General features: G+C 52.0%; 1 protein-coding gene across 1 annotated transcript in view; it reads right to left on the bottom strand.

The window, feature by feature from the left end:
• Window positions 1–15,971, bottom strand: part of AP1M1 (adaptor related protein complex 1 subunit mu 1) — a 28,590-nt gene extending 12,619 nt beyond the window's left edge. The window contains exons 1-5 of the mRNA XM_055542085.1: window positions 15,730–15,971; window positions 9,983–10,139; window positions 7,319–7,386; window positions 5,641–5,771; window positions 4,206–4,353 (exon numbers count right to left, since the gene is read on the bottom strand). Coding sequence (XP_055398060.1) covers window positions 4,206–4,353; window positions 5,641–5,771; window positions 7,319–7,386; window positions 9,983–10,139; window positions 15,730–15,771 — 546 coding nt within the window. The 5' untranslated portion in view covers window positions 15,772–15,971. The remainder of the gene's footprint in view (window positions 1–4,205; window positions 4,354–5,640; window positions 5,772–7,318; window positions 7,387–9,982; window positions 10,140–15,729) is intronic.
• Window positions 15,972–16,450: the final 479 nt, after the last annotated feature.

Consider the following 16,450-nt stretch of genomic DNA (forward strand, 5'->3'; position numbering starts at 1 on the left):
CCAATCTAAACAACAGAAAGAAAGATGGAGTAGAATGAACAGAGGCTCAGAGACCCTGAGGACAATCATAAAAGGGCTAACATTTATGTTACTGGGGTCCAGAAGGAAACAAGAGTGAAACAGTAAAAACATATTTGAAGAAATGATGAATACAAACATCTCAAGTTTGGTGAAATACATAAGTCTATAGATCCAAGGAGCTGAACAAAACCCAAACAGGAGGAACTCAAAAATATCCATACCTAGACACATCATAAACTATCTGCTGAAAACTAAAGACAAAGGAAAAATCTGAAAAGCGGCCAGAGAAAAACTACATATTATTATTATCTACAGGGGAATACTGATGTGAGTGACTGGATTTTCATCAGAAATCATCGAGCCCAGAAGGAAGTGGTACAACGTTTTTAAGGTACTAAAGGAGAGCTGTCAACCCAGAATTTGATATCCAGTGACAGGATCCTTCTGGAAAGAAGGTGAAATGAAGACATTCTCAGATGAAGGAAACCAGGGGAATCTGTAGCCTGTTGCCCTGTTCTGAAAGAACTGCTAAAAGGAGCATTTTAGACAGAAGTAAAACTGTACCAGAAGGAAACCTGGAAAACTGGGAGTGAGAGGAGAGCAGCAGGAACAGTAAATACCTGGGAAAATAAGGTAGAGAGTCTTCTTTTCCTCCTCAGTTCTTTAAAGTATGCTTGGTAATTGAAAGCAAAAATGTTTAACACTGCCTAATATGGTTTTCAGTATAGAGAGACAGTTGTATAGGACAACTCTACAATGGGGTTGTAAAGTTTCTAAATTTCAAATAAAGTTGTAAAATATTAACTCTAAGTAAATGATAAGAAAGTATGTATTTTATAGCAACCACTAAAAAAAAACTATACAAAGAAAAAATGACAGAGTGAAGAAACAAAATGGAACACGACAAGTGTTCAAGTTTAATTGGTATTTACAGAACACTCTATCCAACAAGGGCAGAATGTACATTTTTTTCAAATGTACATGGAAATTCACCCAGACAGAGCGATCATATTTTGGATCATTAATCTTAACAAACTTTAAAGAACTGACAGTAATATAAACTATATTCTCAGACAATAACAGAATTAAATTAAAAGTCAATGACAAGATAACAGAAAAATCTGTAAACATTTAGAAATTAAACAATACACTTTCATTAAGTAATCCATGGGTCAATGGAAGTCTCTAGGAAAATGTGAAAATATTTTCAACAAAAATGAAAACCCAACGTTATCAGTGTAGAATACAGCTAAAGCAGTGCTTAGAGAGAAATTTTAGCATTAAATGTTTGTAACAGAAAGAAGAAAGGCTTCAAATTAGTATCTTCCGTTACCACTTTAAAAAACTAGCAAAAGAAGAGCAAAGTGAGCCAAAATCACAAGGAAGACAAAAGCAGAAATCAATGTAATTGAAAACAGAAAGACAACAGGGGAAATCAATGAAATCAAAGCCGATTCTTTGTGTAGGTCAACGAAACAGATAAACCTCTCATAAGAGTGACAAAGAGAAAAGAAAGACAACATAAATTACCAATATCAGAAATGAAAGAGCGGTATCAGTACAGACCTTGCACATATTTAAAAGCTAATAAGGGAATACTATAAACAACACTGCATATAAACTCTGACTTAGATGAAATAGACCAATTTCCTAAAAACTGCAAACTACCAAAACTCACTCAAGATGAAATAGAAAACCTAATCAATCCTACAGCTGTTATATAATTGAAATCTGTAGTGAAAAATACTCTGAAAAAGAAATCTCCAGGCTCAGATAGTTTTACAGGTGAATTCTACCAAATAAAATTAAAAATAAGCAATTTGAGATAGCTTTCCCAAAATGAAATACTTAGGTGTAAATTTAACATGCAAATTTGTACATGGTAAAAACTATAAAATGTTGATGAAAGAAATAAAATATTATCTAAATATATATATAGAGAGACATGTATTTCTCATGGATTGTGAGACTTAATATACTAAAGATATCAAATCTCTCCAAATTGATTTAACAGAGTTATTTAACTCAATACCAATTAAAATCCCAAAGCAAGCGGATTCTAAAATTCTATAAAAGGAACTAAAGAGCTAAACAATTTTGAAAAACAAGACTATCAGGAGGATCACATTATGGAAAAGAACAGAAACCAGAAGCAGACTTGTACAATATAACAAATTGATTTTTGACAGAAATGCAAAAGCAATTTAATGGAGAAAGGATAATCTTTAAAAAAAAATGATGTTAGAACAAGGAAAAAAATTGTTCAACGTGCAAAAAATGGATACAAGCCTCATACCTTACATAAAATTTAACTAAAAATTGATCATAGATCTAAATATAAAACTATAATCTTTTAGAAGAAAACTTAGGAGAAAAATCTATGTGACCTTGGGTTTGGCAATGAGTTCTCAGACATGGCACCAAAAGCATAAACAGTTTAAAATTTTGATATTTGGGTTTTTTCCTGAATATTTTTTTTCTGTGGACCATTTTTAAATCCTTTATTGAATTTGTTATAATACTGTTTCTGTTTTGTTTTGGTTTTTTGGCTGAAAAGTATGTGAGATCTTAGATCCTCAACTCGGGATCAAACCTGTACCCCTTTCATTGGAAGGTGAAGTGTTAACCAACTGGACTGCAAGGGAAGTCCCTAAATACTTGATACGTGGACTTTCTCAAAAACTTCTGCTCTGTGAAAGAAATGCCAACAGAAGGAAAAATGACAGACTCAGGAGAAAATATTTGCAAATCACACATCACATTGGATAAAGAAAAAAAAAGACTTTATCCAATACCAAGAATTTTCAAAACTCAGCAATCAGAAAACAAACTCAACTTAAAAATGATCAGAGACATGAAAAGACATGCCTCCAAAGATATATGGATGACAAAGAGGCATACAGCAAGATGCTCAACATCATTAGCCATTAGGGAGATGTACATGAAAGCCATAATGAGATAGGATGACAAAAATGAAAACGCTGATCAAGGATGTGGAGTGACTGGAATTCTCATCCACTGCTGGTGAAAACACAAAAATGTTACTGGAGAACAGTTGGACAGTTGCTTATAAAGTCAAACATACACTTACCAGATGACCCAGCAATCCCACTCCTGGGTATTTGCCCTAGAGAGATGGAAACTTCTGTACACACATAAATCTATACAGAAAATGCTCATAGCAACTCTTCACAATTGCCAAACACTGGAAACAACCCAGATGTCCTTTGATGGGTGAATGGATGAACCAACTGTGATTCAGAGTATAAAATAAATGAACCAAAGAAGACATAAAATTTGGATAAACCGAGCAACTTGGATGAATCTCAAGGCCATATATTGAAAGAAGTCAGATTCAAACTGACACACACTGTATGATTCCATTCACACAACAATCTCAAAAAGACACAGCTGCTGTGATCTGCAGGCGCAGCTGCCGGGGCGGGGCGGGACAGGCGGGAGGGTGTGGCTACCGAGAGGCAGCAGGGGTGGGGTGTTTGAGGGGATGGAGCTGTTCTGCTGCCCAGTTATGATCATGGGTACACAAGTTTGTACACGTGCTCAAATTCACAGAAGATGTGGTCAGTTACCAACTAACAATAACTTAATAAATAAAACTAAAGAAACAAACATGCACAAAACAGTAAAAACCAAACCCAAGCAACTCCAAAAGCCAGCTGTAGGGGAACTACACCTTATGCTCTCAGTTTTACACAAAACAGCATCTGTCTGCAAACCTACAGCAGGAGGGGGCGAAAGATGACAATGAATCCTTCCGTGATGTGGACTTTCAGATAGCGGAGCCCTGCGCTTGCTTGCTTTCTAAGTATTGTTTTACTTTTGCCTGGAGGCATGCAGGATCCTAGTTCCCCAACCAAGGTCGAACCCAGGCCCCCTGAAGTGGTAGCATAGGGTCAGCCGCTGGCCCACCGGGAAGTCCTGGAGCCCTTGGCTGTCTAACCCTAGACATTTTTTTTTAATGATATGCATGCGTTCGTTCTAAATAAGAACAAAAACTAATGAAGGTAAAACAAGCTCGTGTTGCAATGAGTCCCTAACTGAATCCCGCTGATCTGCTATCACACAGAAACTGTTTCTCAGGGCCTTGCTAATTTTAAAAGTCAAGTTGCTTTATTTCTAATCACGAAGAAGACACATTTTTTAAAAAAGAAAAGGAAGCCTACCAGGAGATTGACGGACTCGATGACATCCAAGAACACCTCGTTCTTCCGGTACTTGATGCCCTCCGAGCGCCAGGACACTGCGTTGGTGACAGTGGCCGGGGGCCGCGGGGCCCCCGTCTCCAGCTTGTGGCCTTCCTGAGTGATGTACCTGTGGGCCCGGGCTCAGAGTTAGCTGGCTCAGGCACTGACATATTGAAAACAGCCCCTCCCTGTAGCAGGCGCCAGGAGAGGCAGGCTCTGGTTTCACCTGGGGCCATTTAACACAACAAAATCACGATTTCCAAAACCCCAACACACTCCTCAGTTACAATGAGTACAGAGTTCTCAGTCTCAGGGCAGCAAGGAGACAGCGCTGGTGAGGAAAACAAGCAGTGGGCATGCAGTGCTTCCCAGCTGGGCATGCAGAGGAGACCGACCTCCCTGGGAGGGTGACCTGGTGACCCTGATTCCACTCACTGTTTAGCCAGAAGTCATGTACCACCTGACCCTGTGGACTGCAGCCCACCAGGCTCCTCTGCCCATGGGACTTCCCAGGCAAGAACACTGGAGTGGGTCGCCATGCCCTCTTCCAGGGGATCTTCCTGACCCAGGGATGAAACCCACGTCCCCTGCATTGGCAGGTGGATTCTTTACCACTGAGACACCTGGGGAACAACAGATGTGGGGTGTGCTGAAGTCACGCAAAGACAGTCATGGGAAGACAGCAGCTCTGACTAACTGAAATGGAAAAAAGCGCTCACAGGAGGCCTGCTTCCCAAGACGTGCTTAATCAACGGTGACCATTATTTGGTGCACAGGATTCCAAAGGAGGGAGCTTTTTCATCACAATCTCATTTATGACAGTAAAAGCAAAGGCAGTGGGACTTTCCTGGTGGTCTAGTGGTTGAGAATCTGCCTTCCAATGTAGGGGACGCAGGTTCGATCCCTGGCCAGGAAACTAAGATTCCACAGGCTACAGGGCAACTAAGCCCATGCACCTTTACTAGAGAGCCCTCGGGCCGCAAACTCCAGAGCCCGCTCGCTCTGGAGCCCGCATGCCACAACTAGAGTGAAGCCTGCGTGCTGCAAGGAAGACCTCGCGTGTCCTAACTGAAACCCAAAGCCGTCAAAACTAAACAAGCATGTTAAAAACAAAAACAGAACAGCAGCAGGCAACTCCCTACAAACACGGCACTGAGCGCACGTCTGTGGATGGAAATGAAGACCCAGCAACAGGAAAAGTGCTCATGCCATGCATGATGCTTGAGTGCAAAAGGACCCACAGCTGCCCCAGGAACTTAGGAAAGTCCTGGTGGGCTGGAGACAGGCAGGGGACCAGCGACGTGATTACACATTTGCCTCCTGCACCTCCAAACCTGCCCATGACTTCAACACATGACATCGCCTTGGCCTGACCCCCACTCACCCGTCCCCGGGCCCCATCCCAGCCACTCACTCCTGTAGGATCTTGCTGTCTGTGGTCTGGGGGTAGCCGAAGTCCATGAGCTCATCCAGCAGCTCATAGATGATGACGAAGTTGTCTCGAATGCTCTCCTCCTCCAGCTCTTTGAAGTATTCTGAAAATACCTGCAGTGTTGCCGTGGGAGGCAGATCAGTGAGAGGAGAGATGAGGAGTGGATGAACACCTGCACAAGTTCATTTGCACTTCGTGCCCTGAGGCCCCTGCCAATAGCCCTTCTGTTCACAAGCTGTGTTTGCCTGGTTCCCAGGGGTGCTCGGATGAGGTCTTGGGCTCAGGGAACGTGGGCAAGCGGACAGCAGTGGCTGTCTGTGACATGCGAGCCGGACTGGGGGTGTGCAGGGGACTGAGACCTGCTCAGAAGCCCGAGTTCCCACCCCTGCAGGCCCACTCTCCTCCTCTCCCTGACAGACACCTCCAGGCCTGGGGCCCCTTCCCAGCTTCTCTTTCACCCTGACCCTTTGCCTCTGAATCAGGAGTGATGCAGATGAGGGACATGGGCCCCTGCGGACAGGACCAGGAGCTCTCTAGGCCTCTTGTGACCTCCCTGAACCCCAGTCTGTACAGCTGTGCCTGCAGATAAGCCTGCCCCATTTCAACAGAAAATGCACATGATGAAAGCAGGGGCACCAGGGGAGCCAAGGGGAAGAGGAACTCGGCAGAAGGTCTTTCGGGAGCACAAACAAGGAAGCAGGAAGGCAATGCCAGTCACTGCTGGGAGGAGAACCTTCCTCCTTCCCGCTTCCCCATCTCTACACCCCAGGACCGCAACTGCTGGGCCGCTCCTCGGAAATCACAAACAGCGCTGACTGGCCCGCGACAGCCTCGGGATGCCGGCTGCCCCTCAGCCTGCCCGTGGGGCCTCTCCTGCCCCGTGTTCTCACCGCCCCGCCCCCCACTGTGGAGCGGAGGAGACTGCTGAGCGGGCTGCACACGGCACCATCTGGAGTATGAAAGCTTTCCCGGGCAGACCCCAAGCCTCCTGGGTCAGACTGTCCACTCTCTTCAACCCTATGAAGCCCCTACATCAGCCAGGCCCCTCACCCACCTCCTCCCTGGCCTCCCTGCTGCCTTTAGGCTCTTTTCCCACTCAGCTGCCAGAGAGGATCTTAAATCAGGTCTTGTCAGGCTCCTGCTTAGAGCCACCCACCGTCTCTCATCAGACTTGTAAGAAAAGCTAAAGGCCTCACTAGGCCCTGTGCAGCAAGCCCCACCCTGAAGTCCAGCCCGGCCGCCCTGCTGACAGCGCCACACTCTGTCCCGGAACACTGGGCACCACAGGCACTTCTGCCCCAGGGCCTTTGCACGTGCCGCTCTGGCTCCCCATCTCGCTGGCAGCTGGGCCTGGCGTGTGTCACCCCTCTCTAAGGTGGGGCCTCAGGCCACTGTGCCTTTAGAGCCCCCCCAAGGAGATTCTGAGCAGAACTTAGCTCCACCCTCCTCCTGGTTAACCCACCTCCCTAATCCCTGACTCAGCGGGTCACTCTCCAGCCTTCCACAGCCAGCTGGGGACACACCTGTCCTGCTCCCTCAGTCTTTTTCCTGGGGTTCCAGCTTCCCCAGGGATGCTACGGCCCTCGGGTGGCCAAGATGGGGAGGCACACTGAAGGGCAGGGCGACGGATGTCCTTCACGGCCCCTGTGCCTCTACTCACCTGCACCACCTTGTAGAGGAAGGAGAACACCAGCGACACGCACGCGTTCTTCTTGGAGGTGGCGACCACTGCATGGCGGCCACAGTTAAGGAGCGTTCAGAGGTAGGGCTGCCACTTCCCAAACTCCCATGCCCTGCGTGTTTTGGAGCCGCCCCCAGTTGCTGACTCGGCGCTCAGGGTTCCCCAGCTCCTGGTCTGAGCCAGGCCTGGGCACCGTGGTCACAGACAGGGGTGGTCCCGGCTCCCAGGGTGTGCTCAGCTGACAGAGGGGCAGCAGGAGCACAGGAAACCCACCCCAGCTGCCGGGTGAGGGGCACTGCCCAGGGGAGGTGACGCCCCAGCAGAGGGCTGAAGCCCGAGGTGTGGCAGAGGGCACTTCAGTAAGGTGAGCAGTCCCAGGAGAGCAGCGTGACTCATCCTGGAACGGAAACCAGGAGCACAATCTGCCCTCCTCCAAAGCCCATCACCTACAGGACCCTCCTGAGGTTCCGGGCTCTCCAGCCTGGGCCGATTCTGGCTCGCGCCTGTGTCTTTCCCCCTGAAGCAAACCTTTTGAATGAAGCCTCCATTTGCTCACCCATGGGCTTCCAGGTGGCTCAGTGGTAAAGAATCCGCCTCCCAAGAAGGAGCTGTGGGTTCGATCCCTGGGTCAGGAAGATGCCCTGGAGCAGGAAATGGCAACCCACTCCAGTATTCTTGCCTGGGAAATCCCATGGACAGAGGAGCCTGGCAGGCAACGTTCACGGGGTCACCAAGAGCCAGACATGGCTTAGCAACTCAACAACGATAACAGCGTAACAGGGGCCTGGGAGTGGATTCACTGAGGTGAGGTGTAAACTGGCACACACTCTGGACATGGGATGTGTCCCCAGCTCCTGGGGTCAGTGCGTACTGGGAACTTCCTGTTCCTCTTTCCCTAAGGGCTTGATCACCTGGGAGAACAGCTCCTCTGCCCTGCACCCTGGCCACCCCAGTGCCAAGCTGTGGGCTCCAGGAGGGAGAAAGGGGCCGTCTCCACCCCACTTCCAGCCTCATCCCAGCCCAGCACAGGACCCCAGGAAATGGACGCTGGGCCAATCAGGGGAGTGCTGGCTTCCCTAGTCCAGGCAACATGGGTTCCAGGTGCTTTCCAAGGAGGGGCAACGGGCACCTCCAACCCTTTGGCTGGGCTTGGAGACTGCCACCTGACAATGGAACTTGGGCTGGAGGTGAGCAGATGCCCACTCAGGCAGGGTGTGCTGAGCACTGGCATCCAGAGGGATGAGCCCTCGCCGTCTCCTCACCAGCTGCCCACGCATGGGCACCAGGGCCCCACTGGGAACTGGTCTGACGGCTCCTGCTGAGCCGGAACCGCTACTCCCCCACCCCCCACAGCTGGGCACCCATGCCCAGACCCAGGGCAGCTTCTCAGACAATCTCTTCCTGGCTCATGGGCTGCCTGCCACACTCTGCAGAGCTACCCCCTCTAGAGAGAGGTGAAGAAACAGAGATGCACTACAGGGAGCCAGGCCTCAGGGCCATGGGTAAGCGTCCCGGGCCAACACCTTCCACCCCGCAACGTGCACACACATCACGAGGGATGGCCCTGCTCTAGTGTAGCTTTGACCTGGCAAGGCTGTATGGACCCAGGATCCTGCATTCCCAGAAGGCTCCCAGGGGATGCTCTGGCCCGTGGACCACACCTTCACTAGCAAGGTCCCATCTGTCTCCAAGAACATGGAAAAGGGGACAGAGCCCATGTTGGCTGGGCGTGTTGCACACCCACAGCTCCGCTGACACTAACAGCGCTGCAAGGAGGGGTCACTGCTTTCACTGGACCGGGGGGAGGTGAGGACCTGCCTCTAGTCACATGGCGACCGGAGCACGGGGCTGTGGGCTGCGAAGCCAGGCTCTTCCCGCAGCAGTGGAGATACCAGAATGCACCTAGAAGGGTTGGCCAAAGCCACGGGATGGCCGGTCAGCCCTCCTGGATGGGAACTGGCTGAGCCAGGCCTCCCCATGGGCCTGAGCGCAGGGGGCTCTGAGATCTGGGCAGGGTGGGGAGGAACCTCTCCCCTTCTCTGTATCCCACCACCCCTCACAGTCCAGGCTTCTGCGCCCCCCACCTCCCCATGTCCACTTCTGATCCCTGAAGTCTGCTCTCCGCTCAGCAGCCAGAGAAAATGCAGAAAATGCAAATCAGACCGTGTCAGCCCTCTGCCTGAAACCCTCCCAAGACTTCCCAACACACTTCATCCAGGTGGTTTCCTACAGGGCCCTGCAGTGCACACCCTGCTGACCACGGGGCCTTGCTCCTACCATGCACCCCACTCTAGGGCTCCAGTCACCCCCACTGCAGCTGCCGAGTGAGACTTCACCCAGGCCTCGCATGCCTCGTGCCAGCAGACACCTGTGGCAGACACCTGGCCTTCCTGCAGGTCTCCACTGGGATGTCCCCTCCCCAAGCGACCTGTCCTGGCTCCTTGGACCTGTCACACTTGTCATCCTTAGGCGGCAGGGAGCTCCAGAAGACAGGGCTGTGCTTGATGGCTCCCCGCTGGCCTGAGCCAGCCAGCCCTGCGGACAGCAGCTCTCACTTGCACATGTGTACGTGTGCACACACACACACACACACTCACAAGCCCACACAGGAGCCATCTCCCCCACCCCCCGACAAAGGGATACGATACAGGTTGTTGTGCTTGATCCACATGAAGCGGACTCCCCCGTGGGCCAGGATGGGCGACAGCATGCCCTCCTCCTCCTTCTCCATCAGGATGGGCATGAAGTGCTCCACCTCCGACATGTCCACGTCGCCGCGGTAGTTCCGGCAGATGAGTACCTGGGGGGTGGGAGACAGGGAAGGCACTTTCACCTCCAGTTCCACCAGCCTCTGGCCCTCCTGGGAACCCCAGTCACGCCTGTCCATCGAAGGGCCATTTGATCTCCACGCCCCAGGGAACTCCTCAAGGAGAGCACTTCCCCACGTGAACATCTACTGGGGCTACTGAGAGTCCTTGTATGGGGGCCGTGGGAGGGGGCTGTGGGGCAAGAGTCCAGGGCTGAATCACGGGGAGATGCCAGGTTAAAGGTCCTGCAGGCTCTCAATGCAGACCTTCTCCATGCCTTCCCGTGTTTATGCACCCTGCTCTTCTGGCTCTGTCAGGAGAGGGACACTGCTGAGTGTGCACACCTACCAGATCCCCCGTGGCCTGAAAAGAAACCCTTCTCATCTCTCTCTCATGGGTCCAGATGTGCAGCATCACTGCTGATGGGAATGTAAAATGGGACAACCACTTTGGTAAAGTTTGACAGGTTCTCAGAAAGCTAAAATCAGCTTATAACCCAGCCATTCCTCTCTTAGGTATTTATTCATCCAAGAGAAAGGAGACCAGACATCCACATGAAGACACATGTGCAGATGCTCACAGTGCATTATTTTAAGTAGACTCAGGTTGGCGAGAATGCCAACATCCTTCAACAGGTGAGTGGAGACAAGAATTGTGTCCAACCACACTACAGAAAACTGCTCAGCTATGAAAAGGAATGACTCCTGAGACCAGTGACAGCAGGAGGGAATTCCAGGATCACTGAGCCAAGGGAAAGAAACCAGACAATGGAGACCGGAACTATGTGATTCCACCTACACAAACACATCCTGGGAAATGGTAACAGAAAATACATTAGTGGCTGCTTGGGGACAGGCTGGACATGGATGGGTGTGGGGAACCTTTAGGAAGTGACAGAGTGTGTGCCCATGGTTTTCTGGGAGTATACAATGACTGAACTTATCAAACGATATGCTTTATATGAGCACAGTCAGTTACACGTAACTCACTGAAGGAAAGAAAAGGAAGCGTAAAGCATCACCACGGTGATGCTGCCCAGAGTAGCTGCTGCTCCCGTGCATCCCTGAGGACAGCCAGCTGCAGGATGCAGCAATGTGCAAAGAATGACACCACTGAGCCAACCAGCCTGGGAACGCCTGCCTCAGGACCTTTGTTGCTGCATGCTTGCTAAGTCATGCTCGACTCTTTTGTGACCCCCACGGACTGTAGTCCGCCAGGTTCCTCTGTCCATGGGAAAATACTGGCGTGGGTTGCCATTTCCTTCCCACAGAATCTTCGTTTCATAAAATACATTGTCTTACTGCTGCAAGCCAGAGAGAGAGAGTGGTCAAGTGAGTGACCAAGAAAGAACCTTCCTTTCCTAGTTTCTCCTTTGTGGCCTAAGGGCAAGGGACCCTGTGCACTCATTGCTGTTCAGAAGGCCTCTTAGAGACTCAGCACCCAGTGGGTGAGCTTGTGGGTACCTGGCCCAGGGACTACGACATACCCTCTCATATATTCTTTGCCAGAAGTATATACTGCTTCATATAAATCCCCCCACTATGAAGTGGACTGATATTTTTAAAGCGATGTCCGGAGAGGTGGCACCACCCGCCTGAGGTCACACAGTGAACAAAGGAGAGCCCGGGTTCTAACCCCACTTCTCACTCCCTGCAGGGCCACTTCCACTCGATAAACATTGCTCTCCTGGGCTTCCCAAGCCCAGCTTCTACTCCAGGTTATCCAACTTTGGGGGATGCAATTGGCATGGAGCCCCTGAGGCCCCAGTATATTCCGAGGAAAGAGCAGGGAGCAATATATTTTGCTCACCTTCATCACACAGGCTGCAGAGGCCCACTCACTCATGCTGCCATACACTATGCGGGGCCTGGGGACACCAGGGTGACCAAGACAAACAGGGTCCCTGCACTGAGCTATTTGCTTGAAGGGAGATGAGAGACTTGGCAAGGGTGTGACCTTCAAACTGAGGCCTTAGGATACAGGTGGGATAGAGGCAGAGGGACCAGTGAAGCTAAAGCCATAGGATGGGAGGCAGAGCCCACGGTGGGTACCTAGGAGCACTAGTTAAGTAGAGTGAGGGCAGCCTCGGACCCTGGCCCCATAGCAGCTATTCAGTAAATGTCTCTGCACTGAGCGTGGTGGTGAGGCAAACAAGGGCAGGATAGTGCCCAGGTCTCTAAATGGGCACCTGTGTGGATGGCGGTGTCACTCCCTGAGAGGGAGAGAGACAGCAGGGCTGGGGGGTGGTGCGGAGCTCGTCTGAGGAAATGCCGAGCTTGTGACGGCTGTGAGACCTCCAGGGTGTCCTGATGGCCCGCGGAGCTCCAGATGAGTGCTCCGGACTTTGGTTCAAATTCAGGGGTCACTGGCACAGGGACAGAAATCAAAGCCTGCCCCTTGGGACTTCCCTGGCAGTCCAGTGGTTAAGACACTGTGCTTCCACTGCAGGGGATACAGGTTCAATCCCTGCTCGTGAAACTAAGATCCTGCAGGTGGCGAGGCATGGCCAAAAAACAGGAATGAATGAATGAGTCAAAGCCTACTCCAACTAGAGCAACAGTATGTGAGGCATGCCAGGCCCAAGCAAGAGGAGCCAACATCCGAGGGGCGGGCAGGAGAGAAGGGGCAGCAGTGAGAGAAACGGGGGAAACAGAGACACAGCAACCCTGAGGCCAATGGAAGCCTGCTGAGGAGCAGAGGAGTGGTGCCAGAAACTGCAGAGGTGAGAAAGGTAAGGGCAGCGAAGCGTCCTAGAGGGCTTTCCATCAGCTCAATGTGGCCCCGCTGGTTTCCTTGGAGATCAGAGGTGCTGGCTGGCAGGTACACATGTGGTTGAGAATTTCCTTGATGTCCCATTACCTTCCTTTTTTATTGAGCGCAGTTTCTGCAGAAGGCAGACTTTCAAAACATGAGGCCCAAGGGGAGTGGAATAACAAATATGGGGTGGTCAGGGGGGATGGGAGGCAAACCCACCCACGGCAGCCTCTTCTGAAAGACACATATAATCAGGCTTCTCCCAGGCTACAGTCTCCTCACGGCAGCTGTTCCTTCTTGGGATCAAAGTGGTCTCCTCCCACTCTCCCCTCTGGACCCCCTTCACCCACGGCCCTCTGGGTCCCATCCTCCAGGCTCCAGCATTACCCACGACTACCCAGCCTCAGCGGGCTGCCCCTGACCCCATGGGCCTAGTGTGACACCTCTGCGTCCACCTGACTGCCACCTGGTCGCCTGCCCGGCGGTGGCATCTCCCTCCTCCAGGAAGCCTTTTGTAACCACTTACCGGCCAGCCCACACTGAGGGTGGGCAGCTGGCTTACCTGAGGGCCTCGGCCTTGCTGTGGTGGCTAACTGATCATCTGGACCCAGGCAGCTGCTTGGATCTGTCTGTTTCCACGCACCACCCCTACAAGACCTCAAGGTCCATGGCAACTGTGGACCACGGGTGGTGCTGCACTTGTCTCGTGTGTCTGCTCAGCGAGTTCACATGCTTGCCCGAGGTCATGCAACTGAGCAGCAGGGGCAGGTTTTGAGCTCAGCCCCCAACCTGCTGCATGCAAGGTGCTCATGAAATGTTTGCTGGAAGAATGAGTGATCTGAGGAGGTGGCCTGTGGGACCTCTGGTGACATGGTGGCCAGGGAGGAAACAAGAACACACGCTACATGGGGTGGGGGGTTGGAGGTGGGTGGGAAGTTCAAGAGGGAACATGTGTAAACCAATGGCTGATTTATGTTGATATATGCAGAAACCAACACAACACTGTAAAGCAATTATCCTCCAATTAAAAATAAATAAATACTAAAAAAAAAACAAACATGCTACAAAAACTCATGGAATACTGCACCCTCCCACCCCTGGGGTGTCCTGTGTCTTTCCTTGCCTCCAAGGACTCAACCTTCTCAACCTCCCGTCCTCAGAAGGGAGCCAAGCACAGGGCCTCACTAGTTGTTGACTTTGGGTGGCATCCAAGGAAGGCAACCCACTTAAGGGAGGTTTGGGAAAGTACTGGGGGTGGGGAGTGAGGCAGCGAGGGGCAGGCATTTCAGCTCTTCACTCCCTACTGCTTCTGGGCACACTCCTGCCCATTCCACCTGGGACTGGCACCCATGTTTCCTTCACTCACTGATGTGGGGCTGGTTAAATGTTGTTGGCCCTGTCCTATTATAGGAAGCCCTGGTGGCTCAGTGCTAAAGAATCTGCCTGTTCATGCCTGCCAATGCAAAGGACATGGGTTCGATCCCTGTGTTGGGAAGACCCCCTGCAGGAGGGCATGGCAACCCACTCCAGTATTCTTGCCTGGAGAATCCCATGGACAGAGGAGCCTGGTGGGCTACAGTCCATGGGGTTGCAAAAAGCAGCCCACTCCAGTATTCTTGCCTGAAGGATCCCAGGGACAGGGGAGCCTGGTGGGCTGCCGTCTATGGGGTCGTACAGAGTCGGACACGACTGAAGCGACTTCGCAGCAGCAGGACTTAGCGACTAAACGACAACAAACTGTCCTATTCTTGTTAATCCTCAATGCAAGAGACCAGATATCACTTGCCCTCTAGCCAGGACAGACTTGGGGGAAGGCAGAAGGCCACTTCTGAAAGGCTTCAAGATCCCTCCTATAAAAAGCTTTCCTAGAACACCCCCCCCCCCAGAAAAGCCCCCTGGGAGCGGGTCCTAGGGTTCTGCTGCCCCTTCATATTTCAGCCGGGTTGTCACTCCCCCTGGGCAGTGCTTCCTTATCCCCAGTGGAGGCTGACTCTATTAGATCCTCACTGCTCCGCCACGGCAATTTACCTTTATTTGTGCTTTTTAAGATGAGTGTCCCTCCCACTCACCAGATCGTGGGCTCCAGAAGGCCAAGGTTCAGGGACTGACCCTGGTTTCGCTCACCAAAGGCAGCCCAAGGCTTAGCACCCGGCTTGGCATTTAGTAAGTGCTCCTCAAATATCAGCTAAATGAACAAATGACTCTGGATTCAGCTCCTAGACCCGCCACTTTTCTGTGACCGATGTGGCCGTGAGCACTTTGTCTGTGCCTCGGTCTCTCCCTCCGCGAAAATAGCACTCCCACCAACCACCTCACCTAGCCCTTGTAACTCAGTGTCACAGTGAACGTTAAGAAATTGCTTCAGGGACTAATACACAAAAATCGCTGCATAAAGAAAACGGGCCGAGCTCCCAGAGGGCGGTACTGGCCCGAAGGTACACTGTCCCCGACACGCTTCACCACCTCTGGTCAAGGGTCGCGCAGCCCCTTGGCTCCAGGATTGGTTTCTCAGCCGGCTGCGGCCCGCGCGCTCCACCGCCTCGGGTTGCCCGGGCCTCCACAGAGATGGGGATGAGGGTCGTGCAGTCGGTTATCTGGCAAATGCTGCAGCCCACCGCGTTACCTAGCAACAAGGCAGGTCTCGCGGACCTAAGACCCCTTCCTGGATACCCAGCAAAAGGGTGGAGTCCTCCGGTGAGGCCAAACGGCTTCCTTGCCTAAGACCAAGGTGGCTCCCATTGGACGGCTACCTAGCAACAGGGTGGGTCCCCACGGGGCGAGGCCCCCGCCGGTTGCCTGGCAACGCGGAGGGTTGGGAGCCCTTGGTACCTTGCCCTTCAGGTCCAGCACGTAGACGGCACTGGCGGACATGGCGGCTGCGGAAAGCCTCGGCAGTGGCCGAGGGCGGCGGCAACAGCGGGGACTGCCAGGCGGTGAGCCGGGCCGGGCGCACCCCGCGACAGTTCGTCTCCACTTCCGGTCGGGGGAGCCGCGCGCGGACCGTTATGTCCGGCCGAGGTGGGGGAACAGTCAAGAATGCGCCGGCGCACGGTGCACTGTGCACAGGCGCGGTTTGCCCGATGTGCCCTATTTCCCGCTCCTCCCTCAAGCATCCCGGAAGTAAGCCCAGAGGGGCGGGGCGGGGCGGGGAGAGGCCTGGAGGCGGCGGGCGGGGCCAACTGGAGCAGGGCACTGTAAGGTGCCAGGCTGGGTGAAGCCATAGCAGCTGGAAACTCCCACTTTGCAGGCCAAGTTAGGTGAGAGATCCTGGTGGTAGAACCCACCTAGAGCCATACGGAACTCACAGTCTGGTGGGGAAGTCTAGGAAACAAATATACAGTCACCAATTGTGACACCCTTTATCAGTTCAGTCACTCAGTCGTGTCCGACTCTCTGCGACCCCATGGACTGCAGCACGCCAGGCTTCCCTGTCCATCACCAACTCCCGGAGCTTGCTCAAACTCAGGTCCATTGAGTCGGTGATGCCATCCAACCATCTCATCCTCTGTTGTCCCCTTCTCCTCCTGCCCTCAATCTGTCCCAGCATCAG

Source organism: Bubalus kerabau, chromosome 1 (assembly GCF_029407905.1).
Source record: "Bubalus kerabau isolate K-KA32 ecotype Philippines breed swamp buffalo chromosome 1, PCC_UOA_SB_1v2, whole genome shotgun sequence".
Classification (NCBI taxonomy): Eukaryota; Metazoa; Chordata; class Mammalia; order Artiodactyla; family Bovidae; genus Bubalus; species Bubalus kerabau.